Source organism: Antennarius striatus, chromosome 10, assembly GCF_040054535.1.
Source record: "Antennarius striatus isolate MH-2024 chromosome 10, ASM4005453v1, whole genome shotgun sequence".
Taxonomy (NCBI): Eukaryota; Metazoa; Chordata; class Actinopteri; order Lophiiformes; family Antennariidae; genus Antennarius; species Antennarius striatus.
In genome coordinates, this window is record NC_090785.1 from 11,150,001 (window position 1) to 11,168,815 (window position 18,815).

General features: G+C 40.0%; 2 protein-coding genes across 3 annotated transcripts in view; both read right to left on the reverse strand.

Annotated features, from left to right (window-relative positions):
• The window catches only part of LOC137602779 (protocadherin gamma-A2-like), a 208,616-nt gene extending 197,243 nt beyond the window's left edge, over positions 1 to 11,373 (reverse strand). The window contains exon 1 of one of the 2 annotated variants that reach the window (XM_068325809.1): positions 9,030 to 11,373. In XM_068325809.1, the coding sequence (XP_068181910.1) occupies positions 9,030 to 11,330 (2,301 nt within the window). In that variant the 5' untranslated portion in view covers positions 11,331 to 11,373. The remainder of the gene's footprint in view (positions 1 to 9,029) is intronic. The other variant, XM_068325810.1, reaches the window with a different exon arrangement.
• Positions 11,374 to 15,214: 3,841 nt separating this feature from the next.
• LOC137603185 (protocadherin gamma-A10-like) lies at positions 15,215 to 17,563 on the reverse strand. Its single transcript, XM_068326423.1, has one exon. It carries the CDS (start codon positions 17,519 to 17,521, stop codon positions 15,215 to 15,217), a length of 2,307 nt encoding a protein of 768 aa, XP_068182524.1. The 5' UTR covers positions 17,522 to 17,563.
• Positions 17,564 to 18,815: the final 1,252 nt, after the last annotated feature.

An 18,815-nucleotide genomic window follows, 5' to 3' on the forward strand; every position in this document is an offset into this window, starting at 1 on the left:
ATTGTTCTCAACATTTACTCAAAGTTTTAGATTTGTATTCTATCAAGTAAATGTTAAGTTTCCATTCTTGTTTATAACTTGTTTTATTCGTAATGATCTTGAGCTACATCCAAAGTTTTCTGTTCTGTCTTGACTAATGCAATGAAAAATTGAAAAAAGGAGCCAATGCATGTTTTGAATTCAAAACAAAGTGGCGTTTATCGTCTTTGAAACATATTTTCTGTGAATACATAAGTACTGTTTTGGTCACATGTTTAGGTTGAAAGGCCTGGTCTGTCAGTGCTGCAGAGCCCACCTGCAAACATCCAGGTATGAAATACTACCACAGATACCAGTGGGGTGATTCGAGATGGTAACAAATGACTGCCCCATCTCTTACACAGTTACATAAGGAGTGAGACATTAGCCATGATCTGCAAAGGGGAAAATAAACCTCTTTCTTACCACAGCAGAAGTACAAATCAAACTCTATTACAGACTTTCAACAAGCCAATCCCAGATGCATTAAATATGACGCTTAAAATAGATGATGCATTAATTAAGATAAGTCAACTCCGACGTGCACCCCAACAAACCACAATTTAAATCGAACTATTTTCTTTAGATATTTATGTTATGTACTTTTTATAAATCGAGCAGTTAAACCAGGAGACAGACGTGTCGACAAAACCCAAACAAATGCACATCCAAACAAACACACCTGATACAAGACTTCATTCAGCAGACCTTTAGAAAAAACAGAAGTGTGTGATTTGAATTCATCTCTTTCAACAAATCAACCCTCAAATCATAAACCGTTTTACTAAATAGCATTACAGTGATAAACCACAAGATATTGGCATGCCAAATGATCAGAATGATCACAGAAATTAACAAATTAACAAATCAGAAGCAATTCAAGCAGCAGTAGGTCAAGAACCTATCAAACTCATTCTTTCAATCCTTCTGAAGCAGCTGATTCGGAGCAAAACTAAAATGAGTGATGACTCTTTTTTTCCCTTTCTTTTCTTTTCTTTTAGCCATCATCTGTTGCAGATGATGGCTAATGTCTCACTTTTTAAGAGAACAAAGTTTTCAAGGGATGTCTGAAAGATGCTGAGCAGGTCATATACTACATCAGATCATGAAAGTTCACAGATTTTCCCTTCAAAGGTACAATTTGACTGGATAGTATATTTAAATATTAAGAGCAATTTATATTACATAAAGAGTAAGTCTGTCACTTTTTATCACTATATATCAGTCAAAGAGGAACATTCATTCTTCAGATCATCACTAATTGTACGGTAATTTGAAAGTTTGATTTGATTTAAATGAAACAAACATGTATAAATGAAATCTTCCCATGAGAAGAATTAATGATCTCAACGCAAAAGAAGTACCGGAAAAAAATTCTGGGGATATTTTCATCAAATTCACAGTTTCAGTGGGTCACACAGCAATAAAACTTCTTCCTGACAAAACATCAATAACAAATCATCTACAAATAAACTGCGATATACACACATGTTTTCTCTAGAGTAGTGATCATCTGGCTGAATAATGTATATTAAAAGAGCAAAAATAACAACTGTCCTGTACTGGTAAAATGCATGTAAATTAAAAATGTCCGATCTTCCAAATGTCATGGTCCTGACTGACAATGGCTGAAAGTAAATTGACTTATAAAACAGGGAGAGAGAAAAATAACATGTAAGATAAACGAAATCCTTAAAACAACAAAAGTATTTAGACAACCATGCTGAAATAACAGTAAAATGGAAATTCAATTATTAAAGCGTTGGAGGTGAGAAAAATGATGGAAAATAACTGTATGTGACGTATTTCTGAAACAAAACCTTAACTTGAAAAATATTTTCCTTTGAGCTCTTCAAATAGTATGAGTTGAATAATTTTGTGTAATCATACCTCAGGACTATCTTCTATATCTCCAAACACATCAGCAAAGTCTGCTGGGCTTTTCTTCATAGTCTGCTCAGCAGGCAGCGTGTTGTCATTGTATGACGTCACAAACTTGAAGTCACTGGTTCTAGATCCTGTTGTCAGGTATGCGTCATAATTGTAAGCGCTGCGCAAAGTTCCTGTGCCGTCAACATCTGCGTAATTAGGAGGCAGATAAGCGCCGGGGATGGTGACTGCTCCATCAAACAACAGTCTGGGTTTTCTCTTGCGACAAAACCTCACACCCAGGATGATGATGATGAAGGTGAGAAAAAAGGTGGACACACACACCAGAGCGATGATCAGATAAGACGTCAGTTTGGAATTCTTCTCGTCGTAAGAAATGTCCTTCAGTTCTGGCACCTCAGCCAAGTTATCAGAGATGAGTAAATACATGGAGCAGGTGGCAGAGAGAGAGGGCTGTCCGTTATCTTTCACGGACACAATCAGGTTCTGTTTCATGCTGTCAGATTGTGAAATGTCCCGCTGGGTCCGGATCTCTCCGCTGTGGACACCAATAGTGAAAAGTCCCGGATCGGTGGATTTGACTATCTGATAGGACAGCCAGGCGTTCTGTCCAGAGTCCGCGTCCACCGCTATCACTTTGGACACCACAGAGCCTCCGTGGGCAGCTTTGGGGACCAGCTCGGTCATGAACGAGCTGCCCTCCGGGGCGGGGTACAGGATCTGAGGACAGTTGTCATTCACATCCGATATGAACACACTGACGGTCACGTTGCTGCTGAGCGGAGGAGAACCGTTGTCTCTGGCCATCAGGTGGACTTGAAAACTCCTCATGTGTTCATAATCGAACGACCTGACAGCGTGGATCACCCCCGTGTCTCCGTTCACAGACACGTAGGAGGACACCGGGGCACCGTTCACCTCACCGGCTAACACAGAATAAATCACGGTACCGTTTTGTCTCCAGTCGGGGTCTCGAGCAGTAACGGAACATAAAGTGGAGCCAGCTTTGTTATTTTCACTCACATATGCGCTGTAGGACTGTTCCTCAAACACAGGGGGGTTGTCGTTGATGTCTGCTACAGACAAGTGAAGACTTTTGGAGGAGGACAGAGGTGGAGAGCCCTCGTCAGTGGCAGTGATTGTAATGTTGTAATCAGACACCACTTCACGGTCCAGTTGTCCTGTGGTCACCAGAGAATAATAGTTTTTGATAGACGGAACCAACTTGAAAGGGACGTTTTGCTGAATAGAACAGCGGACCTGTCGGTTCTTCTCAGAGTCTCGATCCTGCACGTTAATGATGCCCACCTCTGTACCAGGTGACACGTTCTCAGCCACGGGATTGGTCAGAGATTTCAGGTTTATAACAGGAGCGTTGTCATTCACATCAGTGATAGAAATGATGACCTTAGAATAAGATGAAAGACCCAATCCATCTTTCGCTTTGACGCGAATTTCATATGATGAAGTGGTCTCATAGTCAACAGCACTAATTAGTCGGATCTCTCCTAATTTACGATCAATTGTAAACATTTCCTTCTCATCGTCAGTCACATGTCCAAATTCATACGTCACGTCTCCATTGACTCCCTCGTCTGCGTCAGCTGCGCTCAATGTGACCACTACAGTGTCTACAGGAGAGTTTTCAGGCAGACTGGCTTTATAGACGGCCTGGCTGAACACCGGGGCGTTATCATTAGCATCCAGTACAGTGACGTGAATGACTACAGTACCTGATCTCTGAGGAGAGCCGCCATCCAGAGCTGTGAGGAGCAAATTAAGCTCTTGTTGATTTTCTCGATCAAGCTCTTTATCGAGAACGATCTCTATTGTGTTTTCATTAGCAGACAGAATAAAATGATCGTTCTTCTTCAGGCTGTAGTGCTGAACGGAATTTTGACCGACATCCGCATCGTGCGCCTCCTCTATGACAAAACGAGCTCCCTTGACTGCAGACTCATGAATTTCTATATTGATTATTTCCTCCTTAAATTGTGGTGAGTTATCATTGATATCCTGAACATGAAGAGTGATGCGATGAAGCTCCAGAGGATTCTCCAGCACCAGATCGTGTTTCAGGACGCACGAAGCTTTCTCTTTACAAAGCCCCTCTCGGTCAATCCTGTCGGCGACGATCAGTTCCCCGTTACTCAGGTTTATGTCACAGAAACGTTTATCAGTCCCCTCGGCGTCGATGCGGGCTCTTCTCTTGGAGAGAGCTCCCATCTCCAGCCCGAGATCCTTGGCAAGGTTTCCGACAACCGCTCCTCGTTTCATCTCCTCTGGAAAAGAATAGCTCATATCCCCATACGTAGCATGCAAATGATGGATGAGGATAAACCAGCACGTTTGGAACAAAATTACGTTAAAATCCATCGTAAAATATTTGTCCACCGGCTCAAAGTCACGCGAAAAAATATGAACAGCGTAAGACGGGTTGTAGCATCGACTGATGGGTGGTTCTCCCTATTTCTACACACACACAAAAAAACCACGTCCGTCCTTTTATATCGAGAACAAACATCTTAACGCTGGTGTATAGCGCCACCGCGAGGTTAACTTCACATTATTACCAACAAAATGAACAGATTTCATCAGGATGGCCTCATTCCTGTGTATCCTGCGCTTTCACGAAATAGACAAAAAAACTTCCAAGTTTTGCTGTTTACCATTACCTTATGAGTGAAGGTAAGAGTAGACAATATTGATTAAACTGAAAAGTATTTATTAAACTGAAAAATAAAATCTTAAAAATATTCCTAATCATGAAGCAGCAGCAGGTTTGAGGGACTGAATATGGCTAAAACGTTTTGAATCTAATTTCCTGTTCAATCCGTGTCTGGGTTTGACACTTTATAGCCTGACATCTCACACAATAATCAGTTACACATTTTCACTCATGTTAATTATAACATTACTGAATCAATAAAGGCAATTAATGACAATAGGGATAGTTTCTTGTGATAGCCTGAAGAAACCTTAAGTACTGACATCAGTGTTATTAAATTGAAATAATAATAATGTACTGGTCTAGGACAGTGTTTTTTAAATTGATTCCTAGAGTGAAATATTTTGCCTCAAATTATTCCCTTGAACTGTACAGATTATATTAATCCAGATTGCATTCATGCATGTCTCACATTCACAGTTATCCCAACGATTATCTGGGGTTGTTCCATTGCATTAGAAAACCTTAACATAATTAAACTTGTTCCCAAAATATTTTAGTTACCATTAGTTATACAAGTGAAGTCTATTTTGCTTGCTGTTTCCAAAAGTGCAAAATGTGTGATTTGTACATATTCCATTTTATAAAAATCTGATTTAATGAATACCTCTATATTAAGTATGATTTAAAAATGGAGTAGTATCCTGCAATACTGTTCAATGATTTAGTTGTGTATTTGACATGAAGCACAAAGAAGACTCAATCATACATCATAAAGAGCACTTGGCACAGGACAACAGGGAGTACCTTAAAGCCCCTGGGGAGTGAGTTTGGGTTCAGCACCTTTCTCAAGGGTAAACCTAAATAAGTAACGCAGTCAAAGTTTGTAAATGTAACGTTCAGTTTAAATGTATGAAAATGAAAACCCTTCATGTGTTTATTACAACATGAATCCTCATGAAAACGTTGCTGTTTTTTTTTTCAAATCAGGAAAATAAATAAATAAATAAAATAGTAGCTTTGTGTACTCAATTAAACATTGGGCTAGACAAAGCTAAAAACCTGCTGAAAATACACAATCTCACTGCATCCTTTTGTAAAATACCCCACTGACAATAAAAAAAAGGAATGTGTAGATTCAGAGGAATGTGTAAATGTTTCATGTGAATTTTCATGTATATATTCCAACAAGAAAAATGTGATGACTAAGTTTGTACTTTGCAAGTTAGTTTTTTTTATTTGGGGATTAAACGTTTTTGTGTCTGTCCTTTCTGAAGAGAATGTATGTATTGTTTTTGTTGTTCCTGTTATTTTATTTTTTTTAAACTCAGGTGCTGCAGATACAAGTTTGCACAGAAAGCACGAGAGAATTAATGCTATTCAATTTTCTCCACAAATTGTAATAACTGATTTTAGTTTAGAGGGGGAAAAAAAAACCCTTCATGTGGTACACTCAAAATATATGGTCATATTTGTTTTTATTGTTGGGGATTATTTTTTACATGTTATTTTACTGATTTGTCAGCACTTTATTTTCGACAATTCTAATTAATGAAACATTTTTATATCAACGTCTGTCCTCCCATATATTAATTTCGTCTTTATTTTGAGTCAAAGTAACTCATGTAACAGGGAAACAGGAGGGCGGAACCTAAGTGCAGGTCGCGTTGCACCCAGGTGACTCTAGGTGACGGACCTCGGCCCCTCTCCTCAGAACATACTGGAGATGCAACAAGGGTGGTTCGTCTCTCTCATTCCTGTGATTGTTTTCCTGTGTTTTCAGGTTAGTACATTGTGACAATCACAAAATGACTACCTCCTAAGAGGTAATTATTTTTAGCATTATTGACATGCTTTCGGTGGCGTTTCTCAACGTATAAAAGTAAGTTTGATGTTAGCTAGAAAACTCCGCCTAGCTAGCAAAGCCGCTTGGCGGGAGTTTCAGAAAATGGCGCCTACCTGTTAAATATTAGGCATAGCTCATTTGCATATGTGCACATTGTGTGGCAATATTTTAGTTGTTTTCCCTCTTTTGACCCTGCACACCTGACAAAAATTGTAAATAGAGTGTTTCTGTTGGGATATGATTAAATTAATATTATAGGATCTTTGTTTACTATGGTGCATTAAGGAAATTACTTGAACAAGCCGATGCATATATTTTTGAATGGCTATTTTCTGTTTATAAAAAGCACTTAGTTTCATGTGCCTTTCAGGAATGGTTACAGTATGAAGGGTGAAACTGCATTTTCGTCACTTTTAAAGGTGTTAGTTTTGCTGCATATGAGTCCATTAACATTCCCTATGCAATGAGTTTACTGTTTACATTATACCAGTCTTATACTACTGTAAGTAGCTTTCAGTGGATTTTGGTACAGTAAATGTGAAATTGACTTTAGAGCGCTATATATCATAGTATCCATGGTAATAGCATAGATGCCGAAAATATGCTTTTGGGACAAAAGTAATGTACCATCTGAATCCCTCTGGTTCATATTTATTTATTTTTGGTTTATTTTGAGTTTTAAGGGGAAAATCTTAAACTGACTGTGATGTGAGATGGAGCAGAATACACTGTGTTCTGGAGTTTAAGCGTGGACATATGAGAGCCACACAATGGACATTGAGACATGAACTTTATTGTATTAGGGATAGATTAGGGACATGAATGTTTATCGTAATGTTGTGAATAATTGTTCAAATAAGAAGAGAACATACTGGAGATGCAACAAGGGTGGTTCGTCTATCTCATTCCTGTGACTGTTTTCCTGTGTTTTCAGGGTGCGAGGCGTACAGAACCACCATTCATTTGTTATTACGCCCCTCAGTATTTGGGACAGGTAACATACACATGGAGCAACATCTATTGTTTGGAGGCAGTCCCCACTCCGTGACATAAATATCATAAAGAAAGATCGGAGCTGATCAAAATGATCTAAAATAAGGATGCAATAAATACACTGACTATACATTCACCTTTGGTTGTATATCCTAAATGGGGTTGCATTTAGATTCATGTTTGGTGTCTTGTAAGCAAAATTGATCTGTCCAGAGGTGTGCTGGAGACCACATAGATACTGCCACAAGTGTAAAACATTACAGAACTACAAATTAGGTGAGTAAAACTGATTTGGAAGGCTTGCTATACCACATCACTGAGATATTAACTGAAACAGCATCAGCCATGTTCTGTATGAAGAAAAACTAAATCAAAAAGAAATCTCTATCAAGCTCTGTCATTAACTTTCAACAATACAACCACAGGTCCAGTAAATCCAAATCTCAACAGAGGATGCTTTGAAACAACCAGACATATAGCAGCATAATAAAGACAACTACTGGTCCAGTTAAAACCACTCAGTCCACAGTAAAAAAAAAAAAAGATGCCATTGCACTATTAGCCCCATATGTGATAATGGTTCTTGGTAACCAAATTAACTGAAGTCAAGTGGCGACCAAACAAAAAATGTGCAAGCCTGGCCAGAACATACAAGTGACTGAATAAAATAGTATTATGACACACAATGCTTTAAATAAACAGAAGTAAAGATCACTGATTCAACACAATCAGTGCTGAGATGTCCACACAAATACGCAAACAGACAAAAAATAATTCAAATAAAAATGTCTCTGAAACCATTTATGTTATGTACATTCCATGATCGCAGTGGATAAACCAGAGAACACAGGTCTCAACCAAACCCAAACAAATGTTCGCCAAAACAGTCATGCCTAACAATTGACTTGTATCAGCAGTCTTTAAGAAAACAGCATTGTGTGTTTGCAGGTATTCAGTGTCAGCTTGAAACATATATCAGTTAACTAAAAGCCATTAGAGTGTTAAATTTCTAAAGTTAGAAGCAAATCATTAATATGCCATATACCAATGATCACAGGAATAAAACACTGAGAGGAAACACACCAGCAGTAGATCAAGAACTGATCAAGCTCATTCTTTTAGTCATGAAAGCAGGTGGTAAAAGCACAACAGTTCTACAGAGAACAAATGCATTGTGATTATTTGCTGTCTGTTCAGAAAGAAATGTATGCAGCAGGTAACATATACTGTCATAATGGTATCTCTTCAGAACTGATCATCTGATAGATGATTTCTTTCAAAGTTTATTTATTTTTCAAGTCTAAATCTGAGGCATATTGTTGCATTTTGGCTCCATGTTATGGCAGATTTAGATGCTGATTTAGAATCCAAGTGAAATATTCATTTAAGCACACTAGAGTCTGCTTTGTTCAAAATTTATGAGACATAGGTTATATCAACTGGGGAAAAAGAAAAATACAAATACTTAGCATAATTCTCAAAAAAATCATGCTGTAGCAGGTTCGATATAAACAAAACATGTTCATATAATTATTTGAGGATAACTGAATATTAATAATGTCATTCTAACAGCTCGTCAAATACTTTTGGTCGCTTGAAGTTGTGTAATCATACCTCAGGACTATCTTCTATATCTCCAAACACATCGGCAAAGTCTGTTGGGCTTTTCCTCAGAGTCTGCTCAGCAGGCAGTGTGTTGTCATTGTATGACGTCACAAACTTGAAGTCACTGGTTCTAGATCCTGTTGTCAGGTATGCATCATAATTGTAAGCGCTGCGCAAAGTTCCTGTGCCGTCAACATCTGCGTAATTAGGAGGCAGATAAGCGCCGGGGATGGTGACTGCTCCATCAAACAACAGTCTGGGTTTTCTCCTGCGACAAAACCTCACACCCAGGATGATGATGATGAAGGTGAGAAAAAAGGTGGACACACACACCAGAGCGATGATCAGATAAGACGTCAGTTTGGAATTCTTCTCGTCGTAAGAAATGTCCTTCAGTTCTGGCACCTCAGCCAAGTTATCAGAGATGAGTAAATACATGGAGCAGGTGGCAGAGAGAGAGGGCTGTCCGTTATCTTTCACGGACACAATCAGGTTCTGTTTCATGCTGTCAGATTGTGAAATGTCCCGCTGGGTCCGGATCTCTCCGCTGTGGACACCAATAGTGAAAAGTCCCGGATCGGTGGATTTGACTATCTGATAGGACAGCCAGGCGTTCTGTCCAGAGTCCGCGTCCACCGCTATCACTTTGGACACCACAGCGCCTCCGTGGGCAGCTTTGGGGACCAGCTCGGTCATGAACGAGCTGCCCTCCGGGGCGGGGTAGAGGATCTGAGGACAGTTGTCATTCACATCCGATATGAACACACTGACGGTCACGTTGCTGCTGAGCGGAGGAGAACCGTTGTCTCTGGCCATCAGGTGGACTTGAAAACTCCTCATGTGTTCATAATCGAACGACCTGACAGCGTGGATCACCCCCGTGTCTCCGTTCACAGACACGTAGGAGGACACCGGGGCACCGTTCACCTCACCGGCTAACACAGAATAAATCACGGTACCGTTTTGTCTCCAGTCGGGGTCTCGAGCAGTAACGGAACATAAAGTGGAGCCAGCTTTGTTATTTTCACTCACATATGCGCTGTAGGACTGTTCCTCAAACACAGGGGGGTTGTCGTTGATGTCTGCTACAGACAAGTGAAGACTTGTGGAGGAGGACAGAGGTGGAGAGCCCTCGTCAGTGGCAGTGATTGTAATGTTGTAATCAGACACCACTTCACGGTCCAGTTGTCCTGTGGTCACCAGAGAATAATAGTTTTTGATAGACGGAACCAACTTGAAAGGGACGTTTTGCTGAATAGAACAGCGGACCTGTCGGTTCTTCTCAGAGTCTCGATCCTGCACGTTAATGATGCCCACCTCTGTACCAGGTGACACGTTCTCAGCCACGGGATTGGTCAGAGATTTCAGGTTTATAACAGGAGCGTTGTCATTCACATCAGTGATAGAAATAATGACCTTAGAATAAGATGAAAGACCCAATCCATCTTTTGCTTTCACGCGAATTTCATATGATGAAGTGGTTTCATAGTCAACAGCACTGATTAGTCGGATCTCTCCTAATTTACGGTCGACACTAAAACGGTTCTTTAAGTCTTCAGAGAGGTGCACAAATTCATACGTCACGTCTCCATTGACCCCCTCGTCTGCGTCAGCTGCGCTCACTGTGACCACTACAGTGTCTACAGGAGAGTTTTCAGGCAGACTGGCTTTATAGACGGCCTGGCTGAACACCGGGGCGTTATCATTAGCATCCAGTACAGTGACGTGAATGACTACAGTACCTGATCTCCGAGGAGAGCCGCCATCCAGAGCTGTGAGGAGCAAATTAAGCTCTTGTTGATTTTCTCGATCAAGCTCTTTATCGAGAACGATCTCTATTGTGTTTTCATTAGCAGACAGAATAAAATGATCATTCTTCTTCAGGCTGTAGTGCTGAACGGAATTTTGACCGACATCCGCATCGTGCGCTCCGTCAATGACAAAACGAGCTCCCTTGACTGCAGACTCCCGAATTTCTATATTGATTATTTCCTCGTTAAATTGTGGTGAGTTATCATTGATATCCTGAACATGAAGAGTGATGCGATGAAGCTCCAGAGGATTCTCCAGCACCAGATCGTGTTTCAGGACGCACGAAGCTTTGTCTCCACAAAGCCCCTCTCGGTCAATCCTGTCGGCGACGATCAGTTCCCCGTTACTCAGGTTTATGTCACAGAAACGTTTATCAGTCCCCTCGGCGTCGATGCGGGCTCTTCTCTTGGAGAGAGCTCCCATCTCCAGCCCGAGATCCTTGGCAAGGTTTCCGACAACCGATCCTCGTTTCATCTCCTCTGGAAAAGAATAGCTCATATCCCCATACGTAGCATGCAAATGATGGATGAGGATAAACCAGCACGTTTGGACCAAGATTACTTTAAAATCCATCATCAATTCCTGTCCACCAGCTTGCAGTCTCACGCGAAAAAAAATGCGATCTACAATGTTCGACGGATGCTACCACCGGTGGTCCTACCCATTTCCACACTCAAAAAAATCACTTTACATCGAGTTCAAACATCTTAAGACTGGTGCATAGCGCCACCGCGAGGTCAACTAAACAATAGCGCCGATTAAAATCAGTATGTAGAGTTTAAATTTGGTATCCTTACAACTAGTTTTTACATGAAATAAGAAGAGCATACGAATGTTCTGCTTAACTGCAGTCATAAATTAATTTACAAACAAACATTTTTTTAAACTGAAAAAACTTACGAAAAAGTTTATGGTTGTCAGAAAAAATGCTACAAGAGGAGTCTTGCTCTATATGTTTATTTTTTCAATCTAATTTTATAAGGTCCCAGTTATATGTGTCATAGTCCTCACACACACACACATACACACACACACACACACACACACACCAAGCATTCACTACCTGCCGCCACTCTACCTCCCACATGCTTACAAGCCCCTTGTGTGTGTGTGTGTGTGTGTGTGTGTGTGTGTGTGTGTGTGTGTGTGTGTGTGTGTGTGTGTGTGTGTGTGTGTGTGTGTGTGTGTGTGTTACAGGGCCTGTACACAACATGTATATGCATGTATAACTGACTTACTCTTCTCTCAGCTTCTCCCTTCAGGGGTCGCCACAGTGAATCAGTTGCCTCCATCTAACCCTGTCTTCTGCATCCTCTTCTCCCACACCAACTACCTTCATGTCATCTTTCACTACATCCATAAACCTCCTCTTTGGTCTTCCAATAGACCTCCTGCCTGGCAGTTCAAAACTCAGCATCCTTCTCCCAACTAACAGTAGTAAATACAGTGTGTTATTAATTTCACTTCAGGGATTATTGCAGTATATAAAAAAAAACAAAAAAACTACAGGTAGTCTTCAACATATGAACACAATTGGTTGTGACAAGTTATTCGTAAGGTGAATTGTTGGTAAGTCGTTATTTATTAAACTTAAATCCATAAACACAATTTGAGTTCATTTAAATACCATTACTAGTCTAAACACAAAAGTTCTATTCCTTAAGACTTACCAGAAGCAATTACAGGATATAAAAGCAACACGTAAATGAATTAAATTGTACAATACCATAATATAACTTTTACATCTCTACCTCTGTTGATTTCATTTTATTCTTGGGAGGTGTATAGGCTAAGCCACGATTTAAGCCACAGAGGTATTCCACCACACTTAAGACTGAAAACATATAATCCTATGTTTATCACTCGTAATTCACAGAATTATTTCGAATTCAGATTAGTGTCTGGTAAATTTTTGCTCCTTATAATTTAATCCTTGAGGAGCAGAAGACGAAAACACTTTAATGAACTAAATTTTTTAATTGGCGTTCATCATTTAAGCGCATTCAACAACATCAGTCAGAGTTAGCTGCAGATGTTGACAAACCACTGACGGTGCTGTATCATATAGCATGTGACTTTCCTTTAGAGCAAAGGAAGAGGACAGAAGAAGGGGGAATTATTGTTGTGGAGAGGCAGAGTTCTAATCAGAGAAATTATCACCAATACCGCTATCCTCACTAGCCTTTTCTTTATTATTCATGACGAAGAGTGAAGTATCAAAGGTATGAAGCCTGAAGCTCTGAGATGCTCACAAAGACAACAACAAACAACAAGAGGGGGAGACGAGTGGTGGAGGTACTGCTGCGGGGTTAGGTTTAGTCTTTTTTTGTGTCTCTGATTTATTCATCCCATATAACTGAGAAATCAAAATGGTAATGAATCTGTTGTTAAGTTAATCTGAAAACATCTCTGTGTTCATTCAGTTTGTTTGAAGTAATCCATGGACCGTACAAAGTCAAAATATCCACAAAATTGTTCTCAACATTTACTCAAAGTTTTAGATTTGTATTCTATCAAGTAAATGTTAAGTTTCCATTCTTGTTTATAACTTGTTTTATTCGTAATGATCTTGAGCTACATCCAAAGTTTTCTGTTCTGTCTTGACTAATGCAATGAAAAATTGAAAAAAGGAGCCAATGAATGTTTTGAATTCAAAACAAAGTGGGGTTTATCGTCTTTGAAACATATTTTCTGTGAATACATAAGTACTGTTTTGGTCACATGTTTAGGTTGAAAGGCCTGGTCTGTCAGTGCTGCAGAGCCCACCTGCAAACATCCAGGTATGAAATACTACAGCAGATACCAGTGGGGTGATTCGAGATGGTAACAAATGACTGCCCCATCTCTTACACAGTTACATAAGGAGTGAGACATTAGCCATGATCTGCAAAGGGGAAAATAAACCTCTTTCTTACCACAGCAGAAGTACAAATCAAACTCTATTACAGACTTTCAACAAGCCAATCCCAGATGCATTAAATATGACGCTTAAAATAGATGATGCATTAATTAAGATAAGTCAACTCCGACGTGCACCCCAACAAACCACAATTTAAATCGAACTATTTTCTTTAGATATTTATGTTATGTACTTTTTATAAATAGAGCAGTTAAACCAGGAAACAGACGTGTCGACAAAACCCAAACAAATGCACATCCAAACAAACACACCTGATACAAGACTTCATTCAGCAGACCTTTAGAAAAAACAGAAGTGTGTGATTTGAATTCATCTCTTTCAACAAGTCAACCCTCAAATCATAAACCGTTTCACTAAATAGCATTACAGTGATAAACCACAAGATATTGGCATGCCAAATGATCAGAATGATCACAGAAATTAACAAATTAACAAATTAGAAGCAATTCAAGCAGCAGTAGGTCAAGAACCTATCAAACTCATTCTTTCAATCCTTCTGAAGCAGCTGATTCAGATGATTCGGAGCAAAACTAAAATGAGTGATGACTCTTTTTTCCCTTTCTTTTCTTTTCTTTTAGCAATCATCTGTTGCAGATTATGGCTAATGTCTCACTTTTTAAGAGAACAAAGTTTTCAAGGGATGTCTGAAAGAGATGCTGAGCAGGTCATGTACTACATCAGATCATGAAAGTTCACAGATGTTCCCTTCAAAGGTATGATTTGACTGGATAGTACATTTAAATATTAAGAGCAATTTATATTAAATAAACAGTAGGTCTGTCACTTTTTATCAGTATATATCAGTCAAAGAGGAACATTCATTCTTCAGATCATCACTAATTGTACGGTAATTTGAAAGTTTGATTTCATTTAAATGAAACAAACATGTATAAATAAAATCTTCCCATGAGACGAAATAATAATGTCAACGCAAAAGAAGTACCGGAAAAAAATTCTGGGGATATTTTCATCAAATTCACAGTTTCATGGGTCACACAGCAATAAAACTTCTTCCTGACAAAACATCAGTAACAAGTCATCTACAAATAAACTGCGATATACACACATGTTTTCTCTAGAGTAGTGATCATCTGGCTGAATAATGTATATTACAAGAGCAAAAATAACAACTGTCCTGTACTGGTAAAATGCATGTAAATTAAAAATGTCTGATCTTCCAAATGTCATGGTCCTGACTGACAATAGCTGAAAGTAAATTGACTTATAAAACAGGGAGAGAGAAAAATAACATGTAAGATAAACGAAATCCTTAAAACAACAAAAGTATTTAGACAACCACGCTGAAATAACAGTAAAATGGAAATTCAATTATTAAAGCGTTGGAGGTGAGAAAAATGATGGAAAATAACTGTATGTGACATATTTCTGAAACAAAACCTTAACTTGAAAAATATTTTCCTATGAGCTCTTCAAATAGTATGAGTTGATTAATTTTGTGTAATCATACCTCAGGACTATCTTCTATATCTCCAAACACATCAGCAAAGTCTGTTGGGCTTTTCTTCAGAGTCTGCTCAGCAGGCAGTGTGTTGTCATTGTATGACGTCACAAACTTGAAGTCACTGGTTCTAGATCCTGTTGTCAGGTATGCGTCATAATTGTAAGCGCTGCGCAAAGTTCCTGTGCCGTCAACATCTGCGTAATTAGGAGGCAGATAAGCGCCGGGGATGGTGACTGCTCCATCAAACAACAGTCTGGGTTTTCTCCTGCGACAAAACCTCACACCCAGGATGATGATGATGAAGGTGAGAAAAAAGGTGGACACACACACCAGAGCGATGATCAGATAAGACGTCAGTTTGGAATTCTTCTCGTCGTAAGAAATGTCCTTCAGTTCTGGCACCTCAGCCAAGTTATCAGAGATGAGTAAATACATGGAGCAGGTGGCAGAGAGGGAGGGCTGTCCGTTATCTTTCACGGACACAATCAGGTTCTGTTTCATGCTGTCAGATTGTGAAATGTCCCGCTGGGTCCGGATCTCTCCGCTGTGGACACCAATAGTGAAAAGTCCCGGATCGGTGGATTTGACTATCTGATAGGACAGCCAGGCGTTCTGTCCAGAGTCCGCGTCCACCGCTATCACTTTGGACACCACAGAGCCTCCGTGGGCAGCTTTGGGGACCAGCTCGGTCATGAACGAGCTGCCCTCCGGGGCGGGGTACAGGATCTGAGGACAGTTGTCATTCACATCCGATATGAACACACTGACGGTCACGTTGCTGCTGAGCGGAGGAGAACCGTTGTCTCTGGCCATCAGGTGGACTTGAAAACTCCTCATGTGTTCATAATCGAACGACCTGACAGCGTGGATCACCCCCGTGTCTCCGTTCACAGACACGTAGGAGGACACCGGGGCACCGTTCACCTCACCGGCTAACACAGAATAAATCACGGTACCGTTTTGTCTCCAGTCGGGGTCTCGAGCAGTAACGGAACATAAAGTGGAGCCAGCTTTGTTATTTTCACTCACATATGCGCTGTAGGACTGTTCCTCAAACACAGGGGGGTTGTCGTTGATGTCTGCTACAGAGAAGTGAAGACTTTTGGAGGAGGACAGAGGTGGAGAGCCCTCGTCAGTGGCAGTGATTGTAATGTTGTAATCAGACACCACTTCACGGTCCAGTTGTCCTGTGGTCACCAGAGAATAATAGTTTTTGATAGACGGAACCAACTTGAAAGGGACGTTTTGCTGAATAGAACAGCGGACCTGTCGGTTCTTCTCAGAGTCTCGATCCTGCACGTTAATGATGCCCACCTCTGTACCAGGTGACACGTTCTCAGCCACGGGATTGGTCAGAGATTTCAGGTTTATAACAGGAGCGTTGTCATTCACATCGGTGATAGAAATAATGACCTTAGAATAAGATGAGAGACCTAATCCATCTTTCGCTTTGACGCGAATTTCATATGATGAAGTGGTTTCATAGTCAACAGCACTAATTAGTCGGATCTCTCCTAATTTACGATCAATTGTAAACATTTCCTTCTCATCGTCAGTCACATGTCCAAATTCATACGTCACGTCTCCATTGACCCCCTCGTCTGCGTCAGCTGCGCTCACTGTGACCACTACAGTGTCTACAGGAGAGTTTTCAGGCAGACTGGCTTTATAGACGTCCTGGCTGAACACCGGGGCGTTATCATTAGCATCCAGTACAGTGACGTGAATGACTACAGTACCTGATCTCTGAGGAGAGCCGCCATCCAGAGCTGTGAGGAGCAAATTAAGCTCTTGTTGATTTTCTCGATCAAGCTCTTTATCGAGAACGATCTCTATTGTGTTTTCATTAGCAGACAAAATAAAATGATCGTTCTTCTTCAGGCTGTAGTGCTGAACGGAATTTTGACCGATATCCGCATCGTGCGCCTCCTCTATGACAAAACGAGCTCCCTTGACTGCAGACTCATGAATTTCTATATTGATTATTTCCTCCTTAAATTGTGGTGAGTTATCATTGATATCCTGAACATGAAGAGTGATGCGATGAAGCTCCAGAGGATTCTCCAGCACCAGATCGTGTTTCAGGACGCACGAAGCTTTCTCTTTACAAAGCCCCTCTCGGTCAATCCTGTCGGCGACGATCAGTTCCCCGTTACTCAGGTTTATGTCACAGAAACGTTTATCAGTCCCCTCGGCGTCGATGCGGGCTCTTCTCTTGGAGAGAGCTCCCATCTCCAGCCCGAGATCCTTGGCAAGGTTTCCGACAACCGATCCTCGTTTCATCTCCTCTGGAAAAGAATAGCTCATATCCCCATACGTAGCATGCAAATGATGGATGAGGATAAACCAGCACGTTTGGAACAAAATTACGTTAAAATCCATCGTAAAATATTTGTCCACCGGCTCAAAGTCACGCGAAAAAATATGAACAACAGCGTAAGACGGATTGTAGCATCGACTGATGGGTGGTTCTCCCTATTTCTACACACACAAAAAAAACCGACGTCCGTCCTTTTATATCGAGAACAACATCTTAACGCTGGTGTATAGCGCCACCGCGAGGTTAACTTCACATTATTACCAACAAAATGAACAGATTTCATCAGGATGGCCTCATTCCTGTATATCCTGCGCTTTCACGAAATAGACAAAAAAACTTCCAAGTTTTGCTGTTTACCATTACCTTATGAGTGAAGGTAAGAGTAGACAATATTGATTAAACTGAAAAGTATTTATTAAACTGAAAAATAAAATCTGAAAAATATTCCTAATCATGAAGCAGCAGGTTTGAGGGACTGAATATGGCTAAAACGTTTTGAATCTAATTTCCTGTTCAATCCGTGTCTGGGTTTGACACTTTATAGCCTGACATCTCACACAATAATCAGTTACACATTTTCACTCATGTTAATTATAACATTACTGAATCAATAAAGGCAATCAATGACAATAGGGATATTTTCTTGTGATAGACTGAAGAAACCTTAAGTACTGACATCAGTGTTATTAAATTGAAATAATAATAATGTACTGGTCTAGGACAGTATTTTTTAAATTGATTCCTAGAGCGAAATATTTTGCCTCAAATTCTTCCCTTGAACTGTACAGATTATATTAATCCAGATTGCATTCATGCATATCTCACATTCACAGTTATCCCAACGATTATCTGGGGTTGTTCCATTACATTAGAAAACCTTAACATAATTAAACTTGTTCCCAAAATATTTTAGTTACCATTAGTTATACAAGTGAAGTCTATTTTGCTTGCTGTTTCCAAAAGTGCAAAATGTGTGATCTGTACATATTCCATTTTATAAAAATCTGATTTAATGAATACCTCTATATTAAGTATGATTTAAAAATGGAGTAGTATCCTGCAATACTGTTCAATGATTTAGTTGTGTATTTGACATGAAGCACAAAGAAGACTCAATCATACATCATAAAGAGCACTTGGCACAGGACAACAGGGAGTACCTTAAAGCCCCTGGGGAGTGAGTTTGGGTTCAGCACCTTTCTCAAGGGTAAACCTAAATAAGTAACGCAGTCAAAGTTTGTAAATGTAACGTTCAGTTAAAATGTATGAAAATGAAAACCC